Genomic DNA, 23811 nt, shown 5'->3' with positions numbered 1-23811 from the left:
GTAGAGTAATTTATTCTTTATCGATAGAGTTATCTTTTTAAATGAGTAAAATTCAAATCTAAAGTAAGTCAATCACCCCTATGAAACCTATTTAAGTTACTATAAATAAGATTAGAATTTACCTCAAATTGGCAAAGAGTTATCCACTAATATTATTGTAATAGGGTGTATACAAAGATTAGGAAAGTCAAGTTTATCTACCAAGTAAGCAAACAAAAATGTTATTAATTGGCAATTTTGTGAATAAATAAATTTAAACTGCCACTAGATAAACGTTTTTTAAGTCAATTTGATAGATTAAACTGGGCTTCTCCTACTCAATTATGTTTTCTTTACTTAATTTTTAATTGATCGACTAAAAATAGATTTAAGTTGTTTTAAATGTCTTTAATAGATTTTTTTACTCATTCTCGTGTTCATGTGATTTTATCTGTATTTTAAAATATTACAAAGTACCAATTTAGATAAATATACTTTATAATTAATAATTCTAGCCTAAAAAAAAATTGACAATTGTAGAGTTTGTTAGTTTTCCTATGTTATGTCTTATGTGATTGTGTAAGGGATATAAATTGGATTGAAGCCGATGGGTATTTAAGAGACTAATTAGTCATATATTGATTGGCTCTTGCTAAAGCTATAGTTTTCATAATTTTTTAGATTTTATTTTGCTGACCCTTAACCATCTATTAATGAACAAGTGTTATTGATACAACATCATTGTCTAATAAAATTAGAAATAAGAGAGACATGGAAGAATAAGGAACATAGTTTTTTATTGTAAATTGTAAATTTCAAATTAGGGCCCGTTTATATTTATTAGACTGAATTGAACTGAACTGAACTAATTGGAGCTAAACTGAACTGAATTGAATAGAGCTGAAATGAATATTTTATGAGAGATTGAAATTAGGAACTGAACTGAAAGTATGTTAAAGTGAGCATGCCCTTATTTTGCTTGTATGTTTTCTATGTGTTGACCCTTAAAACCAAATTAGTGTTATTCTGTCCCATATAAACTATAGTGGGAAGTGGAATGTTGGAATAAAGAGAGTTATTACTACCTCCGTTAACAGTTAGTTGCAACGATTAGACATTTTTCCTCTCTACTTTATGTCAAATCGTTGCAACTAACTATTAACGGAGGTAGTATATTGTTTATATCAGCAATCTAAAACATAGCAAGGTTCTATGGTGTAGTGGTTAGCACTCTGGACTTTGAATCCAGCGACCTGGGTTCGACTCCCGGTAGGACCTTTTTTAAAAATATTTACACAAAGTTTCTCAATTTTTCATGTTTTTATCAACAGTACAACACTAAAAATTGGTCTTTGGATTCCCGTTTTTATAATGTTTACACAAAGTTTCTCAATTTATTCATGACTTGCATTAACACAACAAAAGCTCATAATGCTCAAAATGAAAATCCACTTGACTTCAATCGCTCATCATGCTCAAAAGCTCATCTTTAATGTCAATCCTTGACTTCAATCTTGCAATAACAATAAATCAATCAAGTTATTTTAGGAGTTCCATTGACTTTATTCCCAACAATTTAACGGATTACTTTAAAACTAAATTAACATATTTCAATTTAGTGGCTTGCATTGGGATTTGATGATTTCACTTTTTTTGAGAGGTTGGGAGGGCATACAGACAGAGGGACTGCACCGCATTTGATGATTTCACTTAAACGATCTTCGGTATAAAAATTGAATTGAATGTCAAATTGGTGCTTAAAGTTCTAATTAGTTACGTAATATTTTTTATCTGAAATAAGTAAAAATAACATGAACTAAACTAAGATCCGTTCAAGAAAGTCTAAACACAACTCATAAACAGCAAAAACTCGAGCAGCAATGACGGCATAATTAATGACATCCCTAAAAACATAGGATGATATTTTTTCTAACAGTAACACAAATTGGACCGTCAAACACAAATGTCATACTCCAACTCTTAATTATTTTCTCATGTAACAAGAAAAATAAAAATGAAGAAAGAGTTTTGGGAGATATCTAGAGAATCCATTAATCCAAGGTGGCCAAGATAAGTTAGATATTAAAGCCCCACAAAACCCAAATAAACATTTGATGGAAACTCACACTCTCTTTCAAACTCAAGTCTTGTGGATGTAACAAATGCCACGTGTGAAACACACAATTCCACGTGTCATTCATTGGTAGGCCAACTGAGATCGCGCGCTCTATTCCAACTTCTCTTATCCCACACAAACTTCTTACCAAAAATTTTCTTTCATTCCCCCTTGTTTTTTTGGGGGCTTGTTTTACAAAAAATTAATTTTTTTTAATTAAAAAAACGCCATGAATGCTGTTGCTACTGCTTCTGCTCTTTCTCTTCCTATTTCTCTTAGTCGACCTTCTAAATTTAATCCTAGAAAGGTATGTTTTATTGTATTTTTTGATATCGGGTTTGCTATATGTAGCTCTAAGGGCTAAGTATTATGTTAAGTTATAAAATAACGTGTCAATTGGTATTATTTATATTTAGTATTAGTGTTTAAGAATTTATGATAAAATTACGTGTTGGTTTTTATTTTAATTAGTGTATTGGGTTGTTTAGTTGATTATATATTATAGTGAAATTTGATCATGTTGAAGTGTCAACTTGTTGGGTTGTTTTCTTTGATGGTTTAAATGTATTAAAAATGTGATCTTTAGCATTTAGATGTACTGAATGTTTATGGAGAAGTGTATTTAGTTAAAGGGAGTTGTGAAATTTTGGATTACATTTGTGGTTTTTTGGCCTAGAAATTTGTGTGATGTGGACTTACCCAAGTTTTTTTGAATGTTGGGAAGATCATTTGCTAATTAATTAGCTGTTCTATGCAATAGTTTAATGGTTGCGTGTAGGACACTCACCCAAGGTTTCAAGAAGTTGATAATTTAATTTTAATGTTGTTGAATCACTTGAATGGGTGCTCCATTTTGAGAGAGGGCAAGATTGATAATACTATTGTTATATTTATGATTAAGGGTGTTTCTATCTTGGTTAATCTAGAGTAATTTACCAATTATGAAGATAATCGATGTTGCTCGAATTTGGGGATGAAGATTGGGTATTTGGATGGAATTATTGAAGGTTATAACTAGAATATTTGATTGTGTGAGACTATAGAAGAGCCATTTTGTAAGTGATTGACCTAGGGTTAGAGTGACTTAGTATCTTATCCAAGCTATATTAGGTTAAGCTTCCGCGAGGGTAAGGTTTAAATTCCTATAGGATTGAGATGGTGCATCACAAATTTTATGTTTTTGTTGATTGTTCAGTCATAGCTATAGTGATTTGACAAAGCGAGAAGAGGTGAGACATAGAATGAGACACCAAACAGGATAGATGATCCCTGTTGGTCCTATGTGATGTACTGTCAAAATTTAAAGAAAATAATATTGACCTTTGCTTTGTAAATGTTATAGTATTATTATTTTGTAGTGTGGATTAACAGATAACTCCTAGTCACTGTAAAGTGTAAAAGAATGTGGGAAAAGAATTAGAATTGTTATACTTGATTTTTTTTCTATTTGCTAATAGCTTGGAAAATAATCCAGGTAAAAGGCAGTATTGGAGTGTTTGCTGTTTTTGGAGAAGATGGAGGGTCCATAGACAAGAAGAGCACATGGGGGACGCTCTTTAATGTGGAGGATCCAAGATCAAAAGCCCCATTGTATAAAGGAAAAATATTGGATGTAAATCAAGCCTTGGAAGTGGCAAGATTTGATATCCAATACTTGGATTGGAGAGCTAGACAGGACGTTCTTACAATAATGCTCTTACACGAAAAGGTCCGTGATTCCCTGCATTGATGCTCTGTACTTATATAATACGATTAAGCTTGTAAGAGAATGTTTTTGATCTTCATCATCAATAGAAGGGTGAAAGAAAAAGAACTTGAGAAGATATTTTGTTCGCTGACTATTGCTTAAGATGATAAAAAAGATGGCTGTCATTGTAAAGTGATTGTGTACTTTTACCATGACCATTGTACCTTTTTACCTATGCAATAATTAGATAAAAGATTAATCAGTATTATAAACAAAAACAATCTGACAGTTCTTTTCTCCTTTATATCACCCTAATTCCACACCGTGACATTTCATTCATACTTGTATGTGTATATCGAAAGGATCATGAATATGCTTGCGTACCTCTTTGTACCCTTGATTAATTTATGGCTACTTGTTACTATTAGAAAGATAAGAATTTGAGAAAGTACCGTGAGCCTTTAGATATAGCTAATTACGGTCATTGCAGGAAAATTCCACTTGTGGGTTTTCAAATTCTGTAGACTGTAGTTGCTTGTTTATTTGTGATTTTCTTTACATCCCTAAAATTATTGACAAATGAACTTACTTTAGTGATGTATGAGTTAAAATCTGTGTTCATCTGTGTTAATTTTGAGTCTGAATTTCTCACTTCCAGATACTTTTGAATTTAGGTCGTGGAGGTATTAAACCCTCTTGCCCGTGAATACAAGTCTGTTGGCACATTGAGAAAGGAGCTAGATGGTTTACAGGAAGAGCTTGCACAGGCTCATAAACAGGTAAAGTGTTTGTTACATACTTTGTATGACACTAGGTACTTGTGTTTCATTTTCAAAAATTCTGGACTTTACAGCCTCAAGCAATTTCTGAGGCAAGTGAAAGATGAGTTCCTAATACTTGCCATTTATTTGTTTTCCATATGTGTTGATAATGACAGGTTCACATTTCTGAAGCGCGGGTTTCAGCAGCTTTAGATAAACTAGCTTACATGGAGGAATTGGTTAATGATAGGTTGTTACAAGACAGAACAACAACTGAAACCAATCAGACAGATGCTTCATCAAGTACCTCCACACTACCCATGGAAACCACTAAGAGGAAGCTGCCTCGTAAGAATATAGATGTATCAGGTCCTGTCAAATCTTATCATCCTAGATTGAAGAATTTCTGGTACCCTGTTGCCTTTTCTGCAGACTTGAAGGAAGACACTATGGTAAGCTATTGACAGCTTATATAATCACTGCATTTTGTCTTCTCTTAATTATGCTTGTGAAAGGTATACAAAGTGACTTGGAATTCCCCCATTTCAGATCCCAATGGAATGCTTTGAAGAACCTTGGGTCATTTTCCGTGGGAAAGATGGAAAACCTGGGTGTGTTAAGAACACTTGTGCACATAGAGCTTGCCCTCTTGATCTTGGCTCTGTGAATGAGGGTCGCATTCAATGTCCTTATCATGGTAAGAATGCCTAGTAAAGGTGAAAGAACCTTTTAAAGTACTAATGACATGGGGAAAGAAAAACTTGTTTTATGCTAATTTGCGCAATGGTGGATGTATTCCAGGATGGGAATACTCAACAGATGGAAAATGCCAGAAAATGCCATCTACAAAATTATTGGATGTTAGGATAAAGTCTTTGCCTTGCTTTGAGCAGGAGGGGATGATTTGGATTTGGCCAGGCAGTGACCCTCCTGCTGCCAACCTTCCTTCACTTTTACCTCCTGAAGGATTTGTAATTCATGCAGAGGTATAATATTCCTATATTAGTAGTGTGAAAAATTGAAACAAATTATATCTGGGGCATTTTTTAATATGTTCATGTTGAAGTATGCAGATAGTAATGGAACTTCCAGTTGAACATGGGCTACTTTTGGATAATCTTCTCGACCTTGCACATGCTCCTTTCACTCATACTTCCACATTCGCCAAAGGATGGAGTGTTCCAAGGTTTGTTTTTCCTAAAGACATGCTCTCAAGATATCATCATTCTTGTAAACCTGTAGAGAAAGAAGTAAATGAAGATAATCATCTTATTCACGAGTATTCAGTATATTTCCAAGTGTCAGACTCTTCTGTTTTATTAAACTGTTTTTTGGTCCATAATGAAATGTAAGTGTCCATGTTTAGTGTCAAGAATCTGGAAAAAAAAAGTAAAGTTAGAGTCTGAATAGCAGAGCTGAATACTCATGGTTTTGTCTTTCTACCCCATATCTTAAAGTTTGGAAATTTATTTGTCAGTCCCTTAGACTCTTTGTGAAATAAGTCATTGATCATGCAAAAAAATCTTTGTGATATAAGTCATTGATCATGTTTTATAATTAGTAACTTATGGTCTTACCTTTTGTTGCAGCTTGGTAAAATTTTTGACACCTGCATCAGGACTTCAAGGATATTGGGACCCTTATCCCATAGATATGGAGTTTAGACCGCCTTGTATGGTACTATCTACTATTGGGATCTCTAAGCCGGGAAAACTAGAAGGACAGAGTGCTAAGCAATGTGCAACACATCTTCACCAGCTTCACGTTTGTTTACCATCATCGAAACAGAAAACAAGATTGCTTTATAGAATGTCACTAGATTTCGCTCCAATTCTAAAGCATGTTCCCTTCATGCAACATTTGTGGAGGCACTTTGCGGAGAAGGTTAGCTTTTTTTCTCTAATCATCTTTTGGTAGCTCGTTTTCTAATTTAAGAGGTTTATGTTGAGAATTCGAAACCAAACTCTTGCTGAAATGCATAATTCAGATTCAGGAATCTTTAAATCTTATTGTATTTGTTTCTGAAAGAGGTGATAAATCAACCAAAACATTGGTTCTTATGAAACTGTGACTAATGCAGGTCTTGAACGAAGATCTGAGACTCGTGCTTGGACAACAAGAACGTATGCTAAATGGAGCAAACATCTGGAACTGGCCTGTACCCTATGACAAACTCGGTGTCAGATATAGGCAATGGAGAGATGCAGTCGAAAGAGGAGAGAAACGTCTTCCCTTTACCGAATGAAATACATACGAGAACACTACCAATGTAACATACTGACGGCTTGACTTCACTCTTCCTTTGGCAAATTGCAATCGGAGATATGATTGATTATTGTAAGGCTTCATACGAATAAATTTCTGCACTTCTCAGCAATGGTAAGGTTTGTTTTGGGGCATCAATTGAGCTCGTCAAATCGCGGAAACCAGAAGTTGTCAATGATGTGAGGGAAAGTCTATAGCATGCCATTAGTCTGTATGCTTTTGCTTAATTTTTTGTCAGGTGTACAGTTTCAGTGCTAAATTCAATAATCCTCCCTCTTTTTTTTTTTTTTTTTTTTTTTTTTTCCTCCCCTATTTTACTCCTCATTAGGGCATCTAATACGAAACCCGATTATAAGTTGAGTGATTGTAAATTTTCACCATTATAGAATAGATGATTGTACATTAAAAGCATGTCTTCTTTCTAATGTATCTTTTGTTAAGAAATTTTGAGGACAAACATTATTCTTCAATTGCAATCTTTTAAAGTACAACTATTATGCTTCATTATTGAAAATACTAGTGTAACCCCAATGTTTCATCCTTGAAGTTATCATCATCTTATAACACGAGAAAATATTAAGTACGCCTTCAATTCCACACAAAAACAAAGTAGCTATATTATAACTCTTGTTGATTTGTGAGTGCATATCCTAAATCAAGTTTAGAATGCTATAAAAAATTTGAAAATTCCCTTCCAATCCTTTAACGTTTAAGCTAATGGTTGAAGCTTGGAATCGTTTGATATCAAATTGCTATGATTAGTAGCAAACAACAATAACAAAACAACAAACCAAATGTTTGTTCATATTTACTAAAATGAGCTAAACTGATTAGAGCGAAACTAAATTGAACTGAAATTAAGCTGAAGTGAACAGACCCTAATAGCTCGAATTAAATCCTTTTATTAAAATTACAAGTATGTATTATTATTATTCATCAAAAACACAAACAAGAACACAAAAAGTCCTTACAAAGAAACACCACAAAAGGGGCAAAAGCGATAATGAGCTTCAACAACACGATCACAAGATTGACACCTTAAAACATCGATATCGGGCGGTGGAGACGACGTCGTAGTAGGAGGAAGAGAGAAAGACTCAGGATAAAACAGCTTACAAGTATTACAATGAAGCAGAGGTTTTTTACCAGGCCATTTCCAAACAGGTACAAAGAACACCTTCAAAACGTTGTCGTATTGAACTAGATCAGCTTTCGAACCGCAGTTAATGCACTTGCTGATTCCGGATTTCAGGACTTGCCCAGCCTGTTGCTCTACTCCTCCCACGAAAAAGAAGAACATTATTATTATTTTTATTTTTTTAATTTTTTGGGTTTATTTAGTTGGATTTATTTGTGGGATTTCTGGGGTTATTAATTTGGAAGATATAATTTTCTGGAAGTTAGGAAGAGGAAGGTAGATTCGTTTTGGGTTTTTATTCAAGAAGTTTATGGAAGTTTCTGAAATCGGCTGGAACTTCGTGGACTCGTGGAGGAAGAGTAGATGTTGTAGAAACTGGAATTTACCCTTATAATCTAATTTATTCAAATATAATTTATCTCAACTTATTTATTCGGATCTAATTTTGAGCTGAACTTATTTTACTCCCTTCGTGTTTTAATGTTTTACATTGACCAAATATAAATGCAGAGACACAACAACAAATTTCGCCCGATAATATTAATATTTTTCTACACCGGGCCCAAAAATCTCCAAATTTCTCAAAAAGCGTGGATATTAGTCTTCAATTTTGAAACATTTTGATTTTTTTTTCGCCCGAAAATAAAAACTGTCGAAATGTTTACCATGGTCCCTAATATCCTCCGGGTGTCTAATTAGGTGGGTGGAACCATCCAATTAGCCTTTAAATGACCAAATTACCGGTTTATAAGTTGCACCGATTTCATTAATTCAAGCCTTCCAGGAACATTTATGATAACAAATTATGATCATATATGGTTCCAAACGGCATTATATGACCCCGAGATGTATTCCATAGAATTCCAACACTTTTCGACACCGGTCCCTGAAACCTCCAAAATTTCTCAAAAAGCGTGGATATTTGCCTATAATTTTGGAATTTTTTGACTTTTTTTCGCCCGGAATTAAAATTGTCGAAATATTTACCATGGTACCGGATACCCTCCGTGAGTCCAATTGGGTGTGTGGAACCATTCAATTTGCTTTTAAACAGTCATTTTACCTGTTTACAACTTGCATCGATTTACCGATTTACAACGGCCAATTTGTTTAACTTGCACCGAACCCGACTTGAACCGAAATTGACCCAAACCCATTTTTACTCGTCAAAACCCGAATTTAATCCGACTTGTTACGAACCTGACCTGAATTCAACCCGACCCGTTCCTAACCTAACCCGAATTTAACCCAACCTGTTACAAACCCGACCCGAAATCAACCCGACTTGTTATTGACCTGATCCAAATTTAACCCGACTTGTTATTGACCCGACCCAAATTATACCATACTTATTACTTACTCAACCCAAAAATTCAACCCGATCTGTTACTAACCCGACTAGAAAATAACACGACTTGTTATCGACCCAACCTAAATTCAACCCTAATTGTTCTTGACCCGATTTCAAATCACCTTAAATGCAATTTAGCCCACCTTATTATTGTTGATCAAAACATTTTGTCTTGGGAGACCAAGTCGGTCCACGCCAGTAAAAGAAAGGAGCATCATCCTCAAATTTATGAGTTAAATATAGTATATATTTGTTGTATTGTCAAAGGAGATAATTATCTTCCAAAATTATAGACTATAGTTCCCTGGTATATTGCCATATATATTATAGTCAAAGGAAATAATTAGCTTGATAAAAATGATAATTATCTATTTATAGTTAGTTGAACCTGACTTGGAAATGACCCGACCTGATTGTAACCTGCAAATTATTGACTTGAACATAACCCGATTTGAATCCGAGAATGACCTGACTTTTAAATGACCCAACTTGATTATAACCCGCAAATTATTGACTTGAACCGAACTCGACTTGAACTTGAGAATGACTCGACTTGAAAATGACCCAACCTGATTAGAATCCGCAAATTATTGACTTGAATTGAACCCGACTCAAACCCGAGAATGACCCGACTTGATTCTAACCTGTAAATTATTGACTTGAACCGAACCCGACTCGAACCCGAGAATTACCCTAACTCGTTTTAACCCGTGAAAACCCGAATTAACCTGACTTATTGTTCACCCGACCCGAACGTAACCCGACCTAAACCCGACCCAAACCCGATAAGAAGTATGACCTGACGTGACCTGACCAACATAGGTTATGGAATTAATCTGAATTGACCCGACCCGAGTTGACACGACCCACTCTTACCCGATCCAAACCTGACGTGTTTACCCGAATTGACAACTCTAGTCTTGGGGATTATACATAGCGTTCTTGTTAATCAAATCAAGCTCAAACCTCGTTCACAAAAGATTTGAACATAACAAGCTAAGGTACTCTGCCTGCTTATCATCCTTGGTTAAGATCAACATGCAGAAACACTGCCTACATAGTCTGCATATTGACCATGACATGAATTTAACACTTTCTTTGATTAAGATCAGCAAGCATCAAATAATGGTCAGTTGAATCAGATTTTTGTTCACTCAAAGTCAAAACTTTATGCATTCATTCATGCCATACAGTGCTACCCAGGCTGATTATTGTGATCAACAAGAATTTCTCGTGCACCAAAGATGAAAACTTCACGATCATCTAGTAAAACTTCAGGATTATATAATATGATTATACGAAGAAGTGCATAGTAACTAACAGAAAATACTTTCTGAAGTTTATGCTTATCAGACGACAACTCTGGTTAACTGCTATTAGCAGTAAACCTCATTAAATCATTACATAAACACGGCACAAAATCTTATGTTGTATCAGTATCACAATACACTCACAATATCCATTCCCAACTATCCCAACCCACATGCGAAGTAAAGAGCAACGTGAGGGAGGAACAAAGAAAAGGCATAAAATAGGTTAAGGCACTAGAGAGATTAGAAGCTTGTCAGTATTTACATGTTACCTATGACAAGCTTCAAGGGTAATTAAGCTGGCTTCCATGCTGTAAGAATCTCCTGAAACATCTCAGTCAGTAATTCCCTATCAGCAGTTTGAAAAAAGTTGCTTAAATCATCCTTAATATCGTATATCTTTCCAAAATCAAACAAGTATGTTAAGCACCCTTTCTTAAGTTTATCAAGCTGGTAAAGCCAGGCCTCCTGCAGCCTCTCTAGGACATTCCCTGAGTTAATGTCCTCCAAGAGGCTTTCTTCACACGCGTCTTTAAGATTTGTCATGTCATACTTGTTTGCAGCTGCCAAAAGACCAAGCCTGTGCTTCCAAAAATCCTCAGGATTCATAGTTCCATATATATAGCTGAGGAGGGCCCTGCAAGATTCCCAGGACATGTCGTCTATCGCAATGGTTGAAGATTCTTTTTCTTTCAGATCATGGAGGAACATACTTTGAAACACGGGAGAGCTTGCCGAAAGCATTGCTTTGTGAGCCTTCAGGGTTCCGTCTACAGTAGTGATAGTTACATCAGTGCAGATTTCCTCATAAAGCATGCGAGAGATTGTTTGGAGGGCACTTTGCGAGGCCAAAGATTGCATGTTTCCTTGAGTTGGCCATATTGAAACCGCTTGACCACCCTATGAAATGAGAAAAGGTTAGATAGGAGATAGTCAAAAAACAAGGGTTCTTTGAACAAAATATAATACTTGTGATTTTATGAAATTATGAACATTCAATAGGGTCCTTGAGTGTATGTTGTGGAGACTCCAAACACTCACTAAATTCATACTCAAGTCTGAGTAATTTCATTACTACCGAGTGACAACTAAGTCCAATCACTTTTAAACACTAACAATCATATTTGTTTCAAATTTTCAACGTTTTCTTAACACATGTTTAAGCGTCACAAGCTGAAAAGATAATGCCACATTCTACTAGTCAACAACCTGAGACCAAGAAGAAACCATGTAGAAACACAGATTGTGATGCAATTTAGATTATGAACTCTTCTGTATGGTTCTTTAAAAGGCAAAGATGAAAGATCAAACGAATGATCCCGTATTACACTCCAATCATATGAGAAAGATAAACATCATATAAATGAACGCAGCTATTGATTTTAAAGGTCACTGACTTAATTCGTGAAATGTTTTTTTTAAGTCCAAATGGTCTTTACTGGAATTCCACTTTGCAATTATGGAATGTTTACAACTTTGTAATTGTTGGAGCAGTATACGCATAATTATATTAATAAAATGGTTAAGTAAACAGAGTTGAAAATCTCAGAGACACTAGAGGTGAGGTTTACCCCTAACCGAGTATTTTCAAGAGAAGCCACGTGTACTACAAGCTATGTTCAAACATGGCACATGTGACTATATTTCTAGTCAAGAAACAAGAAAGAAAATCACACTGCCTATTAGCTACCAGTCATTAAATGCAGTAGGTCTCAATAATTGAAAAGAACTAGATTTGTTAAAATTTCCCTTAAGGGCACAGAGTATAAATCGGAGAATATATAGAAATTGCATGAAAAAAATCCTACCCAACAAGATGTTCTCCAATTCACAGTCTACAGAATACAGAGGGTCAAAGTATTTGTCATTAACAGCAGGCAAACACAAGCACTTGCCACTAAAACTCTAAAAGAAGATAATTCTGAGACTCACAGTTGATGGGCAGATCTTCAGGTCCAGGAATTCCACATCAATAATAAACCGGCCATAGAATGTAGTGTCCACAGGCCACACAAAATCATCGCTGTTACGAAGAAGTCGTTCATGAACTGCAAAGAAGCAACAAAAGACGTTAAGAACATTTACTTGCTATCAATCTCGGGGAAGGCAAGAACATAAGTTTTGAATTTGTAATACTAATATGTTAAGATTATGTCAGACTGTCAGTATCCCCCCCCCCTCCACACACACAAACAGCTACCGAGTGCTTAGTATAAAAGTATAAACCTGTAGAAAACCCAGTATCCCCAAACACTGATATACCAGATTTTCAAAATTTAGTTGTATCAAAAACAATTACTACTCAGTATTTATCTGATTTTCCAGCTGAGGGAAGAGAGCTCATGTATACTGAATAAATCACAAAGACTACACTACAGGGAACAAGCAACTGACACCTTGACAGCATTTAAAAAATATCTAGTGCTTCAGATACAAATTATCACTTCAAGCACTTTTTACACAGTAAGAATTAAAACTGGCATAATTGGTATGTAGTATTTCATTCATATTACCCCCAATAAAAAAGAGAGCTTTATATTACGTTGATACATATTGCCGAAAAGAGGTTGACTCAACACCATAAATTTTAAATCACAGGAATTACAAATTCAGTACAGCACAGCTCAGGTATTATTAACATAAGTGGACAAGAAATTCAAAATAAATATAAGCAAATCATTGACCAAAATTATTCATGTAAAGTTTTATTTCTCTGTTCTTAGAGGGTTTGCTAAATCAAAACTATTTATAATCAAAACTCCCAAGAGCTTCTAGCATCAAGACCCATACTAAGTGTTACCTTGCCCCTTTCACTCTGCAACATGGATACACTAGGATAGCTATCCGGAGCTCAGACTTAAGATTCTACACCAGGACAATGTGGAAGCATTAAAAAGATTTTCAACTATGAACAGCAACTCCTATACCTAATTACTAAGTATCCCCCAACCCCAAATTTTTTTTTTTTAAAAAAAAAGAAAAAAAAAAAAAAGGGGGATAGTAGGTGCTAGTAAAACAAGGGTATTTTGTTGAAATTATAAAGAAAATAAAAAAATTGCAAATCTCAAAAGCATATCCTGGAGAAAAAAAATAAAAAGGAGCACGTAATAGGTTAAATGCATTTAGCAACTCTAGAGTTCTATGTGGCTTTCTACTCCATTGGGCAAGCAAGTTGTGGCTCAGTTCAGAAGAGATACACATTAATGTCTCCATTATGATTCACACACATTATTGAAGCTGCAAAAAGCATCAGGAACAAAAATCTCATAATCATACACAAAATACAGATCTAACATGGATGCAAAATCAACCGATATTCATTGAAAATGACGTGGCTCCTTCCCCAGGTCTTAAAATTGCACAACAAAATCACTCGACATAACTCCAGATTATAAAATTATATTGCTTAAAACTAGCAGTGCTTAACCACACAATACCATAATAAATAAATACACAATACGAAGTAGTTATTGTAACAATTATGGCAAGACTCGATGCACTTGAAAGTACATGAATCTCAAGAAACCTTAAGCAAACATTGCAAACAATTAGACTAAAATGCTAGATAGCAAAAGAAGCAACAATCAGAATCAGAAGTTTCACAAATATGTAGATGAGATTCCTTTATAATCCTTTCCCCTCGTTCAAATATATTTCTTTAAGTGATCTCACACCTTTTCTTGTAAGTTAATTCAATACAAACAAGTAGACACTTCACATGAAGGAAACACTGAATCTATTTAGAGATAGCAACAAATTCAAGAGCTTAGATGAAAAAAAATTAATGATCATGTTAAAAAACTAGATGACCCACATTGGCTAATTAGCTGCAGGAATTGCTACCATGATTCATGGCAAATACATAACTCAAAGATAACTTCAATATATCATGGTGCTTAGCCTAGGGATTAAGACATGAGCAACTAAACAAAACTTTACTACAAAGGAAAACCAAACAACTAAAATAAGATAGACAAAACAGCAGGCCGGGTGGAAGTTCAGTATCGAGTAATCGAATCTAGCCTCTAAATCCTAGACCACATTAATTATAGCAGGTCTAACTCGAACAAAATAACCAAACACCTCATTTTCTCAGAATCAACAAACTTAACCGAAAAAACCTCACTAATTCTCCATCCATCCAATCAAACAAACTAACAATAACAAATTCCACAATCGCATAACACGAACACGAAACCAATCATGAAGCCTACCAATTCAACAATCCTCATTTCAATCACAAGAAAAAACACAATCCAATATACACCACAACAAGAAATATTCTTCACTCAAAACAATTACAATTCATCATCAAAATTTCAAAAAGTAATCAAATTTACAAGAACCCCACTTCAAATTCAAAACAAACAAATCAAAAATCGAAAGGAAAGTAAAAAAACATACTAGGAGAAATATAGGGTCTTCGACTAAGACCGAGATTAGACACTCTAAGAATAAAACGAGCAAGTGGCGGCTGATCCTTTGACACCCGAGAAGGTTCTGGAAACAATCTTACATATAAATATCGATTCTTTTCAATTGCTAAATGCCTGAAATTCACAACAATTTTACAAATTAATAAAAAAAATAGCAAAAAAAACTGCACTTTTTTCAGATTTTTTTTCTGGGTACAAAAAGAAATCAAAGATTAAGAAGAAAGAAAACAAACCAATTCCAAAGACCCAATTTAAAAGGGTCAGATTTTTTGTAAGAACAAGGGCCAAAATTGTCGATTTTCCACTGTGCTAGTCTAGAGATAGTCTCTACTTTGGTATCCCCCATTTTTTTCTGAGTTTCTGATGACTGTTGCTGAGGAGAGAGACTCAGAACACTTTCATACATTTTTTTTTTTAATGTTTGGCGTTTTATTAAATTTTTTCAGTTTCTATAATTGGAAGGACTAAAAATCATCCAATAAAAGTCGAACACTTTGTTGCTTTTTTAATTTTTATTGGACTTTACATAATTTGTTTTTATATAGTTGTACTTGTAAAATACACTTGTATATTAGACCATGACTCAAGTGGGGTTAATTTTGTCTGAATTGATTGATAATTTGATAGGTACATCAAGGATGTTTGATGATGTTATTTGATAAATTCATCTTATATAGACGTAATTAGTAGATTAACATCAACTTTCATTTGAAAAAGTACCGTTAATATTCTTGTTACTAAAAGTAATGATCATAAATTGGTGTTGATACAATGTATCTATTAAAAAAAATTGATTGATGGTAATTCATCATAAAACCTCATTTAATAGCATTAGTAAAAGGCAAAAGCTAATGAGCGTCTCTGGGGCGTCGGAGAAGAGAATTAAAATGCAATTATTAGAGTAAAATTAACATTAATTACACCGAATGACGCGTGATTTTGTCAAGAATTCCTAACTTAATACCATTTCAACCAATATAATTTATCCTTATCTAACGCCCCGGGGCGCTCGTTAGCAAGATCGTTAATAAAATCAGGGTAATGTTATATGTAGTTCTAAGGATTATATATAAGCATTAAATATACTTTTGGAAATTGTATAAAATTAAAAATTCATGATAAAAACACGCGTAAATCAATGTTATTAGTATTTCTATTTTGATGATTTCTTAACTTTTTACGATTTTCAAGTGTAAATTTGATGCTTATATGTAGCCCTAAGGGCTATGTATAACATTTTTCATAAAATTATTCTTTTAAAGATATTTCTTCGGCACTTCTTTAATACTGTACACACTCTTTATCTCCCCAAAACTAAGACTTTGGTTAGCTAATACAAATCAAAATCCCACACAAATTATATAAAAACACTAGTTTACAAATACCTATGATTAATAAAGCTCCATCTTTTAAATTTTTGTTAACATTGCTAGTAAAGGCAGTATAGCAATAGTCGAATTATATCGAGGTTTGCTTCACTTTTTTTTTATATAAGTTTGTGGACAAACCTCTTAGGGACGCTTGGTTCACAAAGTGGTATTGGGTGTTACAATAAGGATGAAACTAGGATAATTTTTTGTGTATAATTCACAAACATTAATTAAGGTTAGATAAGTAAAAAGTACAAAAAGTCTCATCAATGTTCTGAAAAAAACGTCTCAATAAGGTTCTTAAAAAAAATAGAGAGAGTTACAATCAAATGTGGTGTTATTATTCACTCTGCCCAAGGTATAGTTGATGCAGTTGAGACCAATTTCGCCTACAAATAAATATGAGAAATAAATACGAGTACTCCATATTTCGCATGTATTTTGCATTATTAGCGTGTGACCGCGTGTTGTACACTTACACCGATAAATCGCAAGCACCTTATTCTTCCCCAAATCAAAATCCCAGCTTCCCCAAATAACCAAAATCCTTCTTTGTTGAATTTCTAAGTTGAGAGAGAAACAAGAAATGGCGACTGACAAAGGTAAAATTGAAGGAGGAACAGAAATACCCAAAATCATTTGGAATGAAAATCAACAAAGATTCGAAACAGAAGACAAGAAAGCTTATTTAGAATACCATCTTATAAACATTCATGGAAATAATTCCCAAATCATGGATATCCTTCACACCTTTGTTCCTCCTTCCAAGCGAGGCCTTGGTTTGGCTTCTCATCTCTGCGTTGCCGCCTTCAATCACGCTCAGTCGCATTCCTTACCCGTCATCCCTTCCTGCTCCTATGTCTCTGTAAGTATCGTTGTCGTTATCATTATCGTTATCAGGATAAGAGTATATAAACCGACCTTGAGCTTGGACCATCAGTTTAAGCTTTTGGTTGAGTTGGTCCACTAACATTAAACATGTAACAATTAACATTTAAAAGAATGCAAGTCTTGTTAGTTACGTACTTGGTGGTGTGACAATTGGATGTTGGATGTTACCCTTTTGTTTGTCGACGAAAAGGGCCTGTAAAGCGTAAACTACTAACAGATTGGTATATGTTTTGATTGTTGCAGGACACATTTCTTCCGAGGAATCCATCATGGAACGCGTTAGTGTACAAAGGAGATGTTAAATCTAGTATGTGAACTCCAGCAACTTCTCTATTAAAATACAAGCTCTGTGATGCTATTTCAGCTATTACATTCAGTGAATGAAATGTTTCATGCTCAAAGAGGATCTTGTAATTGAAAATACATATTATTATAAATAATATTCGCTGGTTTTCTTCTATCTCCTTGCAGTATACATGATACATAAGTAGTAGTAGTACGAGTAGTACATTACAGTCGCTTAACATTCCATAAAACGATGTCAGTGCTGGCTCTGCTGGGTGCGAATCAAACAAGATGTTTAAACTTAAAACAGAACATAAAAGTTTAACACTACGACAACAGTAAATATTTACAACATGAGTGGTGAAAACAAGAGGCCGGAACTTATTGTGCCATACATTGATCATACAACAAGCGTCTTCCAATTGGGTATTAGTCGGGTACAAAGAAATCCATCTTATCCACTGGAAGATTCACAACTGATGTTTCCACCTACAAAACACGTTGATAACAAATTAGCTCACAACCAGGGCAGTAATTTTGTAAAGAAAAATGATATTGGCTTTGAAATGAGCAGAAAAAAGAAAACAAAAGAATTCAAGTATATAAATTTGTGCATTTTAAAATACAGCAATGCCCTATTCAAGTGCTCATTTTACTGCCAGAAAATGGAATTTCTAACTTTCTAAGTATAGCTTGAGCTGTTGTATTCATGAACAACAAAAGTTTCTTACATTTAACTCAATTCTAAGAATATAAAGAGGAATCAACATACCTCTTCAAATGGAACAAAGACAAAAGGAGTTAAGCCCCTGCTGTGTGAGACTGCAGGCACATCAGGATTGTGTGTCTCATCATCCTGCCATCCTTCAACTACATCAAGCATGTCTTCCTCATGGTTTGCCTCATTGTCGTTAACACCACTGGTGACCAGGGAGACCAAATCCATTCTGTTATTAGCGCCAGCTGTTGTCCCCCTCAGTCTTAAAAAATATGAAGTAGAAGTCATTAATTCATCCAAAGGAAGCCCCTTCAGGTTGTTCCCTAAAAAAAAGTCACGTAGAATATAAACAAGCACTATTATACACATAACACGTCACTGCTATGCAACCCAAGCCTCCAACAATTTACTTTATACAAGACATAAGGAGGGCACCAAGGACATTGCTATTTATTTGGTAGCAAAATTGATTGAAGAAGAAGAAAAGAGACCAAAAAAAAAATTGGGAAAGAAGTTGAGTGAGAGAGGGTAATCTGAGGCATAATAGGGGAAAGAGTAGAAGGAAATGTACCAAGGAAATTGAGTATTTGCATTAAGCTTTTTGGGAATGCTACCCAGCCACATATATGCTCGGGTTGTGTAATCAGTATATCAATTTCAACAATCATTTCATTTTATATCCTCTCTGAAACCCTTCTTTTGTTCTAAATTTTATACCCTATTCTTACCAGTAACCACTACCAAAAGGTTAACTTAAACCTATACAGGTTAATAGTGTATACTAACCTACTCTAACATGCAGAAGATCATCTGGAGATTATTGGCGTTCACATATACATTCCTTAACTTCGCAGTTCAATATAGCAATATCAAAGAAAAGATTGGGAATTATCTCTTTTGTTGATAATTGATCACTAAAAGCAAGGATGATCATGAATCAGCTACATGGGGATCTAAAAACCACCAGCATTACTATATTCATCTTTTTAAAAAAAACTGAATTTTTTTCCAATGAGAAATATCTAAGAACGAGTTGAGCTCTAAAGTATGTTCTTTCCAAGACCACAAAGGCACAAACATAAAACTTGTCACTGGACAGTAAGCTCAAGCCCAAAACTAATACAGTATATAATTCCAAATTTACAAGTTCAAAGATACAATTCGAATGTTTATGTATTAATTAGAGACAACCTATCAAGTCATGTCAAATACCTTAAGCGTATCCTCAAAACAGTAGGCCTCAAACCAGGGTACAGAAGTGCAGCTTCAACCTGGAAACAATGACAGCATCCTTTAGATTAGGAAACATATTGAGCAATCAATTGTTTTCATATCCACCCCAAAATTCCCTGTCACCTACAAGAAAGTAAGAAATAGAAAGATTTTAACCTTGTCATCAGACAATGTGTATTGTCCACGATAAATACACTCTGCTTTAGATGCTCGAAAGTTCATAATCTTAGCAACATCTTTAAGTTTCTGAGATGAATTCTAGCAAATAAAATAACAACGAAAAGTAAGCAATCATATAAAAGATACAAACAATATAAATAAATAAATAAAATAAATAAAATAAAAATTGTGTATGCTAAAAGAACTTGTCAACTGGATCATCTAACCTTGTACAAAAATCTTCCAGAGGGGTAAAACTTGATGTACCGGTAGTAGCACACCTGAACAGGAGAAAAAAAATTATAGACAAAAAACATGATCAAACATTTTAGCTCAATAAATATTGCTGTGAGAAAACCAAGTTTCTGTATTATTATTCAATTAATACATGAGAGGGAGGGAAGACAAGAAGTGCTTTAAGATATGAAGTAAACATCCTTGCTCTTCTGAAACGAGACAAATGATGCATGTATATCCCTATATTTCCAGATATGAAGTTTTTGAGCATAAAGCAGGGAGGGTGACAGGCATCTTTCTTGATCTGCTTTAATAATTGAAAACTTAAAAGGACTTGGTAATAGCACGAGGAGAAGCAACCTACCAAGTGTACTGGATTTGAAACCCTCCATTCAGCGATTCCAGCACGTATATAAGTATTCCTGCTCACATAAATGCCTGCATGCAACAATAACAAACCTTGATGTATTCATGGCATTTATATTCCTGAACTAGTAAAAAAAGGCGAAAACACAAAATTTAAAGGATTGTCCTAATTAGAAACTATAATCTTCATCAGCAAAATCTTCACAATCTCTAGCTCCATCAAAGAAAAAAAATGCCAAACTAGACTAACTTTATTGCCATTACTAGTCAGCACTCAGCACTCTTTCATAGTATCAACTAATTGAGATGAGCACAATGATCAATTTTCAAAAAAGCCAACCAGAATTTTGTAATACCCTCATTTCACGAACTTATAGCCATGTCAAATACTTGACATTCCAACATAGGTATGGACAATTAAATACTTCATAGGCTTAAATCATGAAAATATTTCACAAAATAGCCAAGTTGGACACTTGGACACTAGTGTCCAATTTGAGTACAGAGCCCAAGTAGCATAGATTTACCCATAAAGCATACTTGTGCATTAAAATTTGTTTCATCCCTCAATAAGATGAACCTTTATTATTGGTTACACATTCAGTAGAGGAACAGTTAGCTAACTTCAAAAGAGCAAGAGCCAAGAGATAATCACACTTCACTCACATAAGCTGCTTTTAGGAGATTACTCGTCTCCATCACCAACCAAAACTATCACTCTTAGTTAATCTTTGCAACTATTGGTGTCCTTATATATGGTTCTTCCTAGCTACCTCTTTTTACATGAGACTTACCATCAGTTCGCACTCTCGGTCTCGAGAGCCACATTTTTCTCCATGAGCCGTCATATTTTGAATGCAAAATTTGGTAATTGTACACCACTCCAGAAAGCTTCAGCAAGAAAATGATTTTTAGATAATGACAGTATGAGAAAGTTAGAATATGAGTAATACAGAAGTTGCTGAGAAACTAAACCTGCCATGCTTTCAAGCATGCGATGCGCCAAAAAATAGGGTTGCGTATGGCATATCTCCATTTGCGGCAAACACAAGCAGCTTTTCCCAAATGATAAGAAGGCAATCTTGCAAAGATCTGCACCCAAAAAAATTAGTCATTTATTTAGGGCTCGTACATCTTTGTTAGAAAACTAAAATCAAAACCCGGAAACCACTTTAATTTTCAAAAGCACGATAATTCTAATAGGTTTGACTATTTTTATTAATTTTTATGAATTTATCATATGTCTATCAAGAACAAAAAGCCAGAAACTGAAAACCACAGGCCCTTTTTATTTGGCTTTTTATTTAGTGTGTGTGTCAGAGGGGGGGGTAAAACTGAAAATCAATTTATAGCATAGGATAATAAATGATTATATCTTCTGATTTTTATTTTTATTATTGTTAGTTTGTGACAAATGGTTAATACTTGTGCAAGTAATGGAGCTATCCATTTATAGGGTTAGAGAAAAGCTAACTATATATTGTTTCTATGTTACTATATGAATTTTACTTTTGAAGCTTTCCATAAATGGTGATTGCTTATGCATCATTCTCATTCTTCTTATAGTAGTTTCTTCGTGATACCACATATCCTGATGCAAACCTATTCCAGCAAGTCCTGGAAATGTAATAGTGATACTCAACATTTCAGAAATATTATGACGAAAAAAGGTTTGAATATGTTGGTTGACTCAATAATAAATGTGTTAATTTCAGAACTTCCACATACAACTACAGAGAATATTTTCTGTTGAATTAGAACAAAGTCTTAATTTTCAGACAGCACATGAAGTAAACACAAGAAAGAGATCAGAATTGATCATGTATATACTTGTTCTTAATATCTTCACCTTAGTCAATCAAGCTACCTACCAAGCCACTAAAAGGTAATTGACGCAAAATGTTGTTTTAACAAAGAAATTAGACCAGGAGCCCAGGACAAACCCATGACAGAGAAAGATTACATACTTACAAGCCCGAGTGAAATTTCATCCCACGACCAATTGGCTACAAGTACTCCCCCAAGCTTGTATGGTGTTATTTTTTCTCCTTTTCTCCAATGTGGAACAACTAACATGTGCACAGCATATATGTGGCTCAACAAAAGCTTCTTTAAGCATACCCCATGAATAAATATTTAAAGATTCCATAAACTGAATGGCTGAACCAGTGTAGCTTCTTCTATAAACATACAAAGAAGCTAGTATTGTCAGAACTTGAAAAGCAGAAACTCCCTGACTAGAGAACTAAATTATGGCGCTTTATTCTCACTAGGAATTGGAATCAACGTAGCTAGACATTCTCAACATACACATTTTAATGTTATTCTTCGAAACTCAACCAAGACCAGGCAACTATGAACTTTGAAAACGAAACAAAATCAACATGGATTCAAACAAGAACACGTCACTGACTGGTTAATTAACATCTAAGACTCATTACCTCATGAAGCAACTCATCAGGAAGAGCACGGTGGATAAGTGCAGGATCAAGAGAAGAAGCTGTGTTACTAACACTTCCAAATGCTGCCACTGGACTAACCCTAACCCCATACAGATCTATATGAAGACATTGAAACAAACAACTACTAAGACTATGAAAGTGAACAAAATGAGAAGCTAAACAGTCAAAAGATCAACACAAAATGAAAATGATATTGGCAAGAATGACAACCCTAGGGGTTAACTATAAGATGCTAAAATCTGAAATATTAAGCAGTAAGTAAACATAATAACCTTAATCAATGCATAATTTTGTCATGAATTCAAATTCTAATACACACTAATTAGTATATCAAATTCTAATTTTCAAGCAATATAATTGTAAAATGAGAGAAGCAGAAAATTATACCAAGCCAAGGTCTTTTAGTAACAAAGAATTGGGCAGTCTTCCAATGGTAAGCAGCCTCTAATTCTGCCACAATTGGAGAGTTTAAATCTGCAATACACAAAATCCCCATTAAGTTTGCAATTTCTATTTCCAAAATCGATTATAATTAGCTAAAATAAAATCACAAATTTCGAGGTAATTGGGGGTTTTAAGAGATACCCAGATGGGAATATGAATCAAATTGACCAAATTCATGAAAAATTAGAAGGATAAGAATAAAAATAGATTTTTTTTTTCGATTGATTGAAAATTAGTGTTTTATAATCAAATTTGTAATAAAAATGAATGGTGGAAAACAGAAATTACTCTAATAATTTCATACCAGAGGAAGCCATGGTTTTGTTCTTTTGATCCCACTACCTGGGATTTTTTTTTTTTTTTTTAAAACCTGTTTTTGTTTTTGGGATTTTTCTGGGATAACCGGGAAAGAAAGGAAAAGAGTTCCGACAAAACTGAAAGAAATAACAGAAGAGGATGAGGAGAGAGAGAGGGGCCCAATAATGTACAACCACGAAGTAGATAACAGAATCTCCTCAGCTCCTCTACGAAATCTACTCGTGCACATTCCTACGCCGCCGGTCACAAAATCCACCTACTTTTTTACTCTACTCGGGGGGATTT

The 23811-nt window shown here is 34.4% G+C and overlaps 5 protein-coding genes and 1 non-coding gene across 7 annotated transcripts; 3 read left to right on the top strand and 3 right to left on the bottom strand.

The window, feature by feature from the left end:
- The first annotated feature begins 1185 nt into the window (after positions 1-1185).
- On the top strand, positions 1186-1257 carry TRNAQ-UUG. Its single transcript has one exon. It is a non-coding gene; the product is annotated as a tRNA-Gln (tRNA).
- Positions 1258-2247: 990 nt separating this feature from the next.
- Positions 2248-7261, top strand: LOC110724618 (chlorophyllide a oxygenase, chloroplastic-like). The gene is made up of 9 exons (XM_021904040.1): positions 2248-2402; positions 3570-3803; positions 4457-4561; positions 4720-4995; positions 5093-5240; positions 5345-5529; positions 5617-5729; positions 6133-6427; positions 6624-7261. Exons 1-9 carry the CDS (start codon positions 2325-2327, stop codon positions 6786-6788), a joined length of 1599 nt encoding a protein of 532 aa, XP_021759732.1. The 5' UTR covers positions 2248-2324; the 3' UTR covers positions 6789-7261.
- LOC110724619 lies at positions 7085-8459 on the bottom strand. The gene has a single exon (XM_021904041.1). It carries the CDS (start codon positions 8106-8108, stop codon positions 7776-7778), a length of 333 nt encoding a protein of 110 aa, XP_021759733.1. The 5' UTR covers positions 8109-8459; the 3' UTR covers positions 7085-7775.
- A 2085-nt stretch (positions 8460-10544) lies between these two features.
- LOC110724617 (BTB/POZ domain-containing protein At1g21780-like) lies at positions 10545-15528 on the bottom strand. Its single transcript, XM_021904039.1, has 4 exons — positions 15277-15528; positions 15012-15157; positions 12540-12655; positions 10545-11507 (listed from the first exon to the last, which is right to left on the bottom strand). Exons 1-4 carry the CDS (start codon positions 15447-15449, stop codon positions 10902-10904), a joined length of 1041 nt encoding a protein of 346 aa, XP_021759731.1. The 5' UTR covers positions 15450-15528; the 3' UTR covers positions 10545-10901.
- A 1290-nt stretch (positions 15529-16818) lies between these two features.
- Positions 16819-17764, top strand: LOC110724616 (acetyltransferase At1g77540-like). The gene is made up of 2 exons (XM_021904038.1): positions 16819-17278; positions 17548-17764. Exons 1-2 carry the CDS (start codon positions 17000-17002, stop codon positions 17617-17619), a joined length of 351 nt encoding a protein of 116 aa, XP_021759730.1. The 5' UTR covers positions 16819-16999; the 3' UTR covers positions 17620-17764.
- Positions 17765-17867: 103 nt separating this feature from the next.
- LOC110724615 (F-box protein 7-like) lies at positions 17868-23811 on the bottom strand. 2 transcript variants are annotated; one of them, XM_021904036.1, is made up of 11 exons: positions 23513-23811; positions 23152-23238; positions 22744-22859; positions 21278-21394; positions 21097-21193; positions 20301-20374; positions 19927-19980; positions 19697-19798; positions 19520-19578; positions 18362-18569; positions 17868-18078 (listed from the first exon to the last, which is right to left on the bottom strand). In XM_021904036.1, exons 1-11 carry the CDS (start codon positions 23523-23525, stop codon positions 18019-18021), a joined length of 987 nt encoding a protein of 328 aa, XP_021759728.1. In that variant the 5' UTR covers positions 23526-23811; the 3' UTR covers positions 17868-18018. The 2 variants fall into 2 exon arrangements, with proteins under 2 accessions (XP_021759728.1, XP_021759729.1); XM_021904037.1 differs by lacking the exons at positions 23152-23238; positions 23513-23811 and adding an exon at positions 22274-22482 and having other exon boundaries at positions 22744-22854.

This window comes from Chenopodium quinoa, unplaced genomic scaffold (assembly GCF_001683475.1).
Source record: "Chenopodium quinoa cultivar QQ74 unplaced genomic scaffold, ASM168347v1, whole genome shotgun sequence".
NCBI classification, from domain to species: domain Eukaryota; kingdom Viridiplantae; phylum Streptophyta; class Magnoliopsida; order Caryophyllales; family Amaranthaceae; genus Chenopodium; species Chenopodium quinoa.
The sequence above is the reverse complement of the archived record's forward strand: the minus strand, read 5'-3'. Positions and strand labels throughout refer to the sequence as shown.

What these genes read in the sequence shown, in the direction of transcription:
- LOC110724618 (XM_021904040.1), top strand. Translation starts at nt 2,325, where the DNA reads ATGAATGCTGTTGCTACTGCTTCTGCTCTTTCTCTTCCTATTTCTCTT. An exon ending in CTAAATTTAATCCTAGAAAG is followed by an intron (nt 2,403 to 3,569) that starts GTATGTTTTATT and finishes AAAATAATCCAG; the next exon opens with GTAAAAGGCAGTATTGGAGT. An exon ending in GGAGGCACTTTGCGGAGAAG is followed by an intron (nt 6,428 to 6,623) that starts GTTAGCTTTTTT and finishes TGACTAATGCAG; the next exon opens with GTCTTGAACGAAGATCTGAG.
- LOC110724617 (XM_021904039.1), bottom strand. Translation starts at nt 15,449, where the DNA reads ATGTATGAAAGTGTTCTGAGTCTCTCTCCTCAGCAACAGTCATCAGAA. An exon ending in AAATTGGGTCTTTGGAATTG is followed by an intron (nt 15,158 to 15,276) that starts GTTTGTTTTCTT and finishes TGTGAATTTCAG; the next exon opens with GCATTTAGCAATTGAAAAGA. An exon ending in AAGACCCTATATTTCTCCTA is followed by an intron (nt 12,656 to 15,011) that starts GTATGTTTTTTT and finishes GCTTCTTTGCAG; the next exon opens with TTCATGAACGACTTCTTCGT.
- LOC110724615 (XM_021904036.1), bottom strand. An exon ending in TACTAAAAGACCTTGGCTTG is followed by an intron (nt 22,860 to 23,151) that starts GTATAATTTTCT and finishes GTCTTCATATAG; the next exon opens with ATCTGTATGGGGTTAGGGTT. An exon ending in CTGGAAGATTTTTGTACAAG is followed by an intron (nt 19,799 to 19,926) that starts GTTAGATGATCC and finishes TTTATTTGCTAG; the next exon opens with AATTCATCTCAGAAACTTAA.
- LOC110724619 (XM_021904041.1), bottom strand. Translation starts at nt 8,108, where the DNA reads ATGTTCTTCTTTTTCGTGGGAGGAGTAGAGCAACAGGCTGGGCAAGTC.
- LOC110724616 (XM_021904038.1), top strand. Translation starts at nt 17,000, where the DNA reads ATGGCGACTGACAAAGGTAAAATTGAAGGAGGAACAGAAATACCCAAA. An exon ending in CTTCCTGCTCCTATGTCTCT is followed by an intron (nt 17,279 to 17,547) that starts GTAAGTATCGTT and finishes TGATTGTTGCAG; the next exon opens with GACACATTTCTTCCGAGGAA.